General features: G+C 33.9%; 1 protein-coding gene across 1 annotated transcript in view; it reads right to left on the bottom strand.

The window, feature by feature from the left end:
* Positions 1-9,502, bottom strand: part of LOC149284097 (glutamate receptor ionotropic, delta-2-like) — a 425,155-nt gene extending 415,653 nt beyond the window's left edge. The window contains exons 1-2 of the mRNA XM_089497148.1: positions 9,475-9,502; positions 8,906-9,061 (exon numbers count right to left, since the gene is read on the bottom strand). Coding sequence (XP_089353274.1) covers positions 8,906-9,061; positions 9,475-9,502 — 184 coding nt within the window. The remainder of the gene's footprint in view (positions 1-8,905; positions 9,062-9,474) is intronic.
* Positions 9,503-10,423: the final 921 nt, after the last annotated feature.

The following is a 10,423-nucleotide window of genomic DNA, read 5'->3' on the forward strand; positions in this document are numbered from 1 at the left end:
CTCCCGTAAGCAGTTTCTTGAATAAGTTAATTATCTTTATCAACCAGTAAAGAACAATGAAGGTCCCAAACAAAATACCACTGTGCTCCAAAAATATGTCAAAAACATAATATCATAAGTTACTAAGGTCAACAAGTCCCTTATTGATCACACAAAGATTCACTTGTCACTAAAAGATTAAAAGGAACCCAAAATAGAAAAGCTTTGCTTATTATCTTCCGGTAACAGGTTCAATGTAGTGATATAATTCAAATGTATTTATTATAAGGCATTAACAAAGAGCTATCCTGAAATGAAAGAGAACAATACTAATAATTGTTCTTTTATCTGTTTTTGTTATTGGTTAATAATAATTGTGAATCCTATTATTAGACTATATCCCATTGATTTGTCTTATAGTTATGGTTATCAACAAATCAACTTACAAACTCATGCTCCTTAAATAATCACAGTTTTATACACAAAATAGCCTTCATTTATTTAGCCAGAAAGGGCTGTGTGAAGGTTAGGGATTTGTTGCCAAATATAATATTTCTTATTTTCTGTGTATTGCCACTTGAGTTCAGGATGGTGTATGTTTTTTTTCTATTCTGTGAACCCTATTCTGAAAATGGTTTGAGGATTGAATGTTTTGATTCAAGGATGTTTGATTAAGGGTTCTGTCTATGAAAAGTGATGTCCTGCTGGTGCATAGAACTCCTTTCATTATACATGTAATTGAATATCTGTGGGTGTTCTCACTTGATTGCAATTTTGACTAGTTCCCACACTGTGACATCCTTTTTAACATTCAATACATGTTATTATGTACATTATTTTTTTTAGTTCCACATTAATATTTTCATTTGGCACTCTACATCTTGTTAATATGATGGATCCTTGTCAGTTCTCATATGGGTTAATGCAGTTTGAAGTAAGGTAACATCCAAGTGTCCCACTTTAGGAGCAACAGTCCCTAACTGAGACCCAAATCCCGCTGATCCCTTATTTCCCCTAAGCAGAAAATAGCTTTGCCAGTTTAATTGTAAAACACATTATCCTTTCTGTAGATATATTCCTCAATCACATACAGAGCTAGGTCACCATGTGATATAGAGAGTCTCCATAAAGCACTATCCCCAGTCATTCCTTTAGCCACACCCCCTAAAACAAAAGTGTCCTTATATGGCCATTTGAAATGTTCGGAGCATTGGTTCTGTCTTTGGATCTATTCACTAAAGGTCGTGTGATCGTCATGTGAATGGTTATTTCTACTGACAACTTCCAAGTTACCAGCAAAAGAATGCAATTTGAAGTCACATCTCCCATCTCTCTACTTCATCTCACCTCCAAGCTCCTTGAAATAATTGTTTATACCTAACTAAGTTTCTTGATTGAAACTTCAGTCTGGTTTCCGCCCCTTGACATTCTACTGAGACTGCCTTTGCATAACTACTCACTGTTACGTCCAAGGGCCACTACTCTTTGTTAATCCTACTAGACTGCTGCTTTCAACACGGTGGACCACCCTCTTCTCCTTCAAACTCTTCACAATCTTGGTTTCCGTGACACTGCTCTCTCCTGGTTCACATCCTACCTCTCTGAACATACCTTCAGCATCTGTGTCTCCAGTAGCACTCCCCCCCCTCTCAGCTGGGGTACCAGAAGGCTTAGTTCTAGGACCACTTCTGTTCTCCCTTTACATTACTTCACTTGGCATACAAATCTCATCCTTTGGCTTTCAATACCACCTGTATGCTGATGACACCCAGAGCTACGTATCCTCTCCAGATCTCTCTCTTAGACTGTGTAACTAACTACCTTGCCTCCGTCTCTAACTGGATGTCTGTTCATTTCCTAAAGCTCTCCAAAACTGAACTTCTCTAAGTGCTAACATTCCCTCATCAATTTCCCTTAATGTTAGTGGTGCATTCATTTCCCTGTCCCCTCATCCTCACAGACAACCTGTTTGGGGGCAGAGACATGCTGTTTGGGGGCACAGATGGCACAGGTAAGCTGTTTGCCTACACTGACAAGCTGTTTGGGGACACAGATGGCCCAGGTAAGCGGTTTGGGTGCATATATGGTACATAAAAGGGGTACAGACAAGCTGTTTGGGGAAGATGGCACAGTCAATGTGTTTGGTGGCAAAAATAACGCAGGCAAGCTGTTTGGAGGCACAGATGGTATAGACAAGCAGTTTGAGGGCAAATATGACAAATTCAATAAGCAGCTTGATATCCCACAATCAATCATAATCAGTAGAATTTGCTTTCAGAATGGATGGACATGAGAGCAGCATTTTAATTTACTAAATTCAATTGCAGCACATGCTGAAACCTGTTTCTAAAAAATGTGGCAGACAACTTTCAGAGAACATGCTATAGTAGAGACAGACCATTTGCAAGCAGAGGTAAATTGCAAAACAATGTTACATTTTGTCCTCTGAACAATGTCGTGCTATCTGATATTGTTATACAGTTCAGGATTTGTACTTACCACAAAACTTTTGTTTTTAAAATCCACACTTTAAAATAAAATACTTAGTGGTCACATATTATTATGTACTATTTAATGGCTAGACACTCTGATATAAAGCGTGTATAGAAATAGTACCACAAGATAAGTATTTGCGCCAGGTAAATTTTCTGGAAAATACTATATTACGTTGACTTTTAGAAATGGAGTTGAGCGAGAATATGTGATTTGAAGTTTGAGAATTAATTTAAAGTTACCTCAAGAATAACCTATATGAAAACTACTTCAAATATTGAAAGACATATTTGCAGTAAAGGAATTGGTACAAAAATGTGTTACTCAAGAGTGCTTGGCATGGATAAGAAATAATGATTTGCAGTGAGACAGAAAACAGACAAATTGAATGGGCCAATAATGTATGTGCCATCAAAACCTATTGCTTCTGATTACTTTTCTTTGTTGCAAGACAAGGAATGCCCAAATGAAAGATCTGAAAGGTAAATGCTGAAGGTAGATACTTGATAGAACGTAATGAAGTTAGTTCCATGCTTCTTGAGCCAACCACATATCCGTGGGCTTAATTAACAGTAGACATGCATCATGGCTGGACAGTCTGTATGGCTTTTTAGTCTCTTGCAGAAACCTCAAATAATTAAGTTAGTTTACTGTAATGGAATATTTGCACCAATTGTGACAGTGCGGAATATATGGAAAACATTAAAAGCTTTTTTTGCTATTGGAATACTATTGCCAAGAAAATTGCCAATAAGTTGCAGAGTCCAGATACGCAGTAGTTATGCTATCCTTCCATTTGGAAATCATTAAAAATGCAAATTATTAATTCATTAAAAGCATGGAACTGTTGCCATACTATGCTAATTTAGATCAGAAAAGAATAACACTTCACAATGAACTTGCCTTCCAATAATAAGGAAGTCTATCCAATCAGCAAGCTATGTGTTGCTAAATAACATTTTTGCTCATATCCTAATTATTCCTTATTTATGACATGTTTTTAATGCAAATTAAAAAAAACCAAAAACTCAATTTTGGAAGCAAGAACAAATTAATAAATATAATTCAAATCATTCAAAAAGGCATAATATCTTGATATCCAACATATGAATTATGACATGTAATTATGACATGTGATCGTTATATTTTGTATTATAAATACAGAGCATATAAAGAAATTGCATGGCATTCACACTGATGTATGGCAAGGGATGTACAATGTAGAAGCCATTTGAGAAGTAATGGTTAGGTTATTAACATAATCTGATTAACTGCAGATATTCCTTGTAGGATCTAGCCGGCATATGATTGACATGCCATAAAACCACCCTTTTTCAGTATTCTAAGCAAGAAAGCACTCTGATTACAGAAACAATGGTGTTGTCTTATTACTAATGTGAATATTGATAGGGGGGGGGGGGGAAGAAGGTTGATTCATATCATTAATGATTTTCCAAAAATAAAACACATATCACAGTTTAATTCTGTTTATCTGTTTTATACCTTCAAGAAATTTTGCTAAGGAAAATGTAAGTTTAATTGTGGTAGATTGTTCCAAGAAATACGCTACTAATGTTTAATAGAGTGCTAGGTCATAAATCATTATACAGTACAGTGTCTGGTAGATATAATAGCAAATTAGTACAGGAAGCCTTTGAATCATTTGGGGGTTATTTCAAAGTAGAAAAGGGTAAATGTCCATTATATTATCATTAGCGAGCCAATTAAAATGAATAAGACGAAAACATAATGTTAAAATAAGACAATGATATTCAATGGTGCACAAAATAATTAGGGCTGTTTTTAATGGGTTCTAATTTATTGATTAAAAAATTCTCAAACTGTTGTATATCCAATTACATTCAGAAAAGTTAATTTTAAAGATATTTGTATGAAAAGAAATAAAAGTAAAACCATTTTTTAAGATTGTATTTAGTTGAAAAATACGCACAATTCAAGATGATTTAAGAAGTCGTGTAAAAACTTGGGATATAAGCAAATGCCATTGTCAATCATATATATTATTTTTATTATTATTATTATTTATTGTTTTATATAGCACCGTCATATTCCGTAGTGCTGCACACTCGGTAGACAGGACATAACAAGTAGAAAAAACATAACAATTTGACTTACAGAAACAACAGGTTAATAGGATACTGCTCAACCGAGCTTACTATATGACAAATATCTGACTACACACATAACCCACTTATTTAAACATTTGCTATTTATCTTACCTTGACGTATGGTGCCATAGAATAAGTAGACTATATTAATGTTTATTACCATAAAACAACAAAACTCTTTTCTTTTTCTACTGAAGTGAAACGCCAACCATCATAGACATTTTAATGTTCATGGTGTTTGCTTCGAAAATGCATGGGGTATTCTGCAAATCCCCTGTTTGCATTCCCCCCCTTCCCCACCTGGCTACTTGTAGTACAGGAGATCTTCCTGCATGTGAAATACTTCCCTCCAGTCAGCTCCAGTACTTGCTTGGGGAACAGTTATACCCTGGGCTAATGCACATAAATCACTCCCATTGATTTCAGGGGGATCACCTTCATGACACTGACAATCAAGTTTGGATTTTCAAGGAGGAGAGCACAGCTGCAGCTGCAGGGCTGCAGCTACTACACCAGGTAAGTGATCATTTTCTGTTTTTTTTTCTTCTTTTTTTTACGAATGCATATTAAAATATTAAAATGAAGTGCTGTTAAAAATGTACGTATTGTAATTTGCTCTTGCGTGAATTTTCAAGCTTCAAAGTTTTTTAGTCCTGACACCAGATTTGTGCATTCAGATTCCTCGTTTTTGGACATTTGTACGAATTAAAGAAGTTGGCAAATTTTATTAAAATTCAAATTCATACAAATGTCCAAAAACAAGAAAGAACCCCAATAAAACAGGCAAATAAAAAAAAGCAGAGAGCTCCAAATTTTCTTTTTGTATTTTGTTTTTTTTCCCTCCCGCTCACGCTTTCTCATGCAGAAGTATCCTTGTAGAAAGAGAAGCGTTTCAGCAGCTCTCTTTACCCGAGGATGCATTATTCTGGCCTCTTGGAGTGCTTTGGCGAAAGGTTGAAGCTATGGCAGGATAGACTCCTCTCCCCCATTTCTCCAATCGATGGAGAAGGTATGCGCAGATGCTCTGCCCTTTATGGAAGTGCTCTGAGAGGCCAGTAGCGGATAGGGGGATAAGCGGACCAAGAAAGAATACATAAGACTAATGGAGAAGCCTTCTAGTGCAAAGGCATTTTTGTATGCATAAAGTCACTGCATACACATATATAAAACAGATAGTATACATCACAAAAACCCATTGAAACTGGTTTAAGCACTGCAGCTACAACAGACTATTAATTGTCATCTGAATCTCAACATTGTGCGAGTGTATCAAGAAATGTCTCATTTCCTTTAAAATGCGTTTCATGGTATTAACCAGATAAAGGATTTCTCAATCAATATTTCGTAATTGGTCTTGGAAGAAGGAAAATAGACTGGCACACAACCTGTTCAGTTAAATTCATTTATTGCCACATCCCTTGTTCAAGATGCTATTAATCAGAAAGGACGAGTGAACTGATTTACCAGATTTACAGTTTTACCCAAATTTTGATTTTGTAGAAACTGAATTGAATTGTGACACTTTAGACTATTACTAAGCTGAAACAAAGTGAAAAGTAAGATAGATCTGTATGGGGCTTAAACATACAATAAAAATGTCTATTGTGCAGCCATGCCAATAGGGGGAGACAAAAACATAGTTACCCTAGGTATTCCTACAAAATCCTAAAGATGGCCTTAGATATGGTAGAACAAGGGGTACAATGAAGGCAAGTATCAGAACAATTTCGTTCAGGGCTGGTACATAGAAGCTTTCTGGTGACTCTTGGTTTCCCATTAAGAATATTCAGAATCACCAATTATTTCTGAAAGCATTGTCTCTGCTCTGTATGGACATTTCAAACAATGATGAATTCCAGTAAAAAAATTAATGAAAAAAAACCCCCAAACAAATTATAGAGATGACAGACATAAAAAAGTATTGTTATAATATGTTAGGGTGTTTTTTTTATACACATTTAAGCTTAAATAGGTCAGTGAATCATTTAGGCAGATTGAAAAAGACAATTTCTCATGCTAGCATTTCACACCTTTCACAATGTAGGGAACTATTTGGCGTACCCATGAGGAATTAATGTTTGAGAAAAAAGCCCTTCTCCTTGATATATGACCTTCAGGAAAGTAGTTACCTTGTAAACGCTTTTCCCCATAAAAGCATTTCCGCTTGGAAAAGGCTTCCGCCCCCCATAACCTACAGCAAAGGTTCTTTTTGATATATACAATGATCTCAAACATTTATTACATAAATATTCTAGTTTGCATATTTTGTAGCCCTATAATTTTATAATAACTTAAGTAATAAACTATATGTATATATATATATACAAAACATATAGTACAAACATATATGCTTTTATTTTATATAGATTTTTATTTTTTTATACATGGTTTAAAATATTTTCTTGACATCATGATCTGCATTCATATAGATTTTGGCCGGATTTAGGAAGTTTATATGATTCATGTCATATAATATAGCACCTCATTATACTTCCATTATAGGGGCCTAATCACACATATGCTGAGTAGCTCATTAGGATTACTTTAATAAGGCACAAATTAAGAATATGGTTGACAGGTTTCCCTAGCCCATAATAGACATCACTGGAAAAAAAAAGTTCTGCAATTAATTAATTGCTGATAATAATTTGCAAGGAAACATATAAGGACAATTATTGCTTTCCTTAAAGCATATCCAAAGGAGCCTTTAATTTAATTATTCAATTAATTTAAAAATGTGTGTGTCATGGATATTATGTTCACTAAATATAATTAGTTTTAGTATAAAACGGTAAATAATTTGAATATAGGTTATGCTAAACATATTGTAAATATGTTTGATAATGTACTGTATATATATATTTATATATATATATATATATATATATATATATATATATATATATATATATATATATATATATATATATATCTCATTCCAAAGGACACAAGTAGGCATTTATTTTTTGCAGTCTGAACTGTTATAAAATTGTTATCAGATCAGTGTCAGATTTGATACATTTTTATCTTGGAACAGAATAGTGTTTCTTTTTACAAACTGCTCGTGCCAGTGTGCTGAACCTGATTATACAATCACTTGCTAAATCACCTACTTGATTTTCCTGCCTAATTATAAAACTTGGTCTTATTACTGTTTTGTGTTTGCCAGGCTATATAAGTCAAATTAGTGTGTTAGAGACATCGGGGATTATGTATAAAGAGAAGTTTTGGAGTAACATTATAAATGAGGGTCAATCTCCATAGTAACCAATGGAATGTTGTTACTGATTTGAATCACTTTGCACCAGAATTGCTTTTCATAACATAACCACAGTAGTGTTCCAACTGCAAATTAGCTGAGATGTTCCAGGCAAAGCCAATTCCCCCAAAAAGAAGTCCAGGGAAATGCTTAGAGTGTTTTTTTTTTTTAAAGACACATTTTTTAATTTGCTCTCCTGATTTCATCCACACTCCCTAAATATTTAATGTTTGACTTGCCTACAAAATACTCGAGTAGGAGGATAAACAAAAGCATACATTTATGTAAAAATAAAAAATAATCTGCCCCCCTTTTTTTAATATAGAGCTAAATAGCAAAAAAATCAACAGATAAAATCGGTAAAATCATAAACATAGGTAATCATGCTAATTTTCTCTCACTCTATGTCTATATATATATATATATATATATATATATATACATACATATATAATCAGGTTACATACATTAACATTAGTGCTAGGAAAACATTTTCTGATGATGTGAACATAATTTACGGCGTCCTTTCTGAAATGCTAGGATGTTACATAAATTGTCCATCAAGATTAGGAATATTCAAATACTGCCCACATATGGTAAAATATATACACTAATTGATATTGTACAGGGGTATAAAATGATGAAGGTTTGTTCGTCCTACATCATATCAAGAACAAAGAGTAAAGCTCCTTTGTTACTACATTCTATCATCCATTAGTGCTGTGTGTGTACTAATAAACCTAAAATACATAGAAGTTGAGATTTTGTCTTAACTTTGGTCAGAGATTTTTACATAAGAATACACTTAAGAATACAATCCAAAACTATCTATGGCAAAGTGTAATTTCATTTGGTTCTATTTCATGAACATATCTCTTTAGAGGTCTCACAGAACAAGAGCATGCATCTACTGTCTACTGTAGATCTTTATCTGTAATGGTGTACCAGTTACCATACTTTTTTTTTTTTTTTTTTTTTTCAAAACCTTGTTCTAAGTATTTTTGAAACAGTTTGGGGATAATAACAGAATTAACAACTGTCCTACCTTCCTGAACAGCCTGGAAAGGATTGTTCCCATCTACAAATGTGACAGAAAATGTGATTTTTTCTGTCTGCAGGATATCTTCATTCAGATTAAGGTCGGCGACTGCCATGCGAAAAACTTCATCATCTCTCTTGGCAGATTCATCAAAAATTGCCCCTGGAAAGGGAGAAAAATATTTATTAAAGATAAGTGGCACACAGAAGTGTTGAAAAAAGCATCAGCAAACAGCTGTCACAACGGTTAAAGGCGCTGTCAAGATGAGATTTTGTCGCTGGTAGGAAAAGGAAGAGAAGACTTTTGAAGAATTTGTTCATATATGAAATTATACCTATATATAGATAGATTATGAATGTAAACATGTCTGACTATGTCCATATGGTTTTTAAAAGGATTCAGCAGATCCTGTCAGAGAACAAGCAACAACATTAATAGGTATGGCTACTATGTTACAATAAATTGTAGTCTACTTGTTGGTTTTTTAGCATAAGACTGGTATTTGAGAGATACTTGAGATGTGGATCACACATTATGAACTTCTGATTCTCAGTAGTGGCAGCATTTGTTTCTACACTCTATAGACATAAGTGAAGCATGCATGACTCCATGAAGGACAGACTACAAGATGAAGAACTATGCAAAATGCCTGACCTATGAAGCATATCACAGCTGCTCCTGCTTGTTCCGCAACATTTACAATATTTTTTTTAATATATGACCAAAAATCAATTTTTTTTTAAAATATGTCAAGCAAATGCTGGTTAAACATAATAGACACCGTTTATTACAAAAAAGAAATGAGTTAACACAATTTTAGGACAATAAATCACATGAATTCATCAATTCAAGCATAAAGATCTGCGTTTTTTTACATTTTTAGCAAGTTTGCCCAAATATGACCCCATTTGTGTGTTCAGTATACCCACATAAATAATATGTATATATATGTATTATAGACTTTCTTGTTCATTCATATAAAACAACATTAACATGGTTTTTAAAAATGTTTTAGGTGATTAAGTCACCTTTTTAAAAGATTTTAGTAAAAGTGAGAAAAAAAAGACGGAAAATAAATGATTGCTGTCAATGGCAGTCTTCCTTTTCTGCTTTGGTACTGTTAAATTTTAAATATACCTTAATTTTGTATACCTTAAGATGTATGTAAACATCAAATGATAATGGGACCATTTTCCTAGCATTGGCTGCTCAGTGCCACTCATATAGAGATTACTTCCACTCCATACAAACCTATAATTTCTTGGTTTTTTTTTAAACAACAGCATAGCTATGTGCAAATCAATGAAATACTAATACAGATAATGATCTCCTGTTGAAAAAGAAAATCTATAGGTGTTATGTATATAACATCTCTCCCTGAAACCTCATCCTCAGGCTTCTCTGCTGTCACCATCTTGCCACAGCCACCTTGCTAGAAGAAAATGTATTCAACCTCTTTTGAACGCCTGCAAGTTTATTAAGTCATGTTGTTTTACTATGTGTTTTTCCTGTATACATGCCATA

This window comes from Sceloporus occidentalis, unplaced genomic scaffold (assembly GCF_023333645.1).
Source record: "Sceloporus occidentalis isolate IW3139 unplaced genomic scaffold, rSceOcc1.0.p SCAF_99, whole genome shotgun sequence".
Lineage (NCBI taxonomy): Eukaryota > Metazoa > Chordata > Lepidosauria > Squamata > Phrynosomatidae > Sceloporus > Sceloporus occidentalis.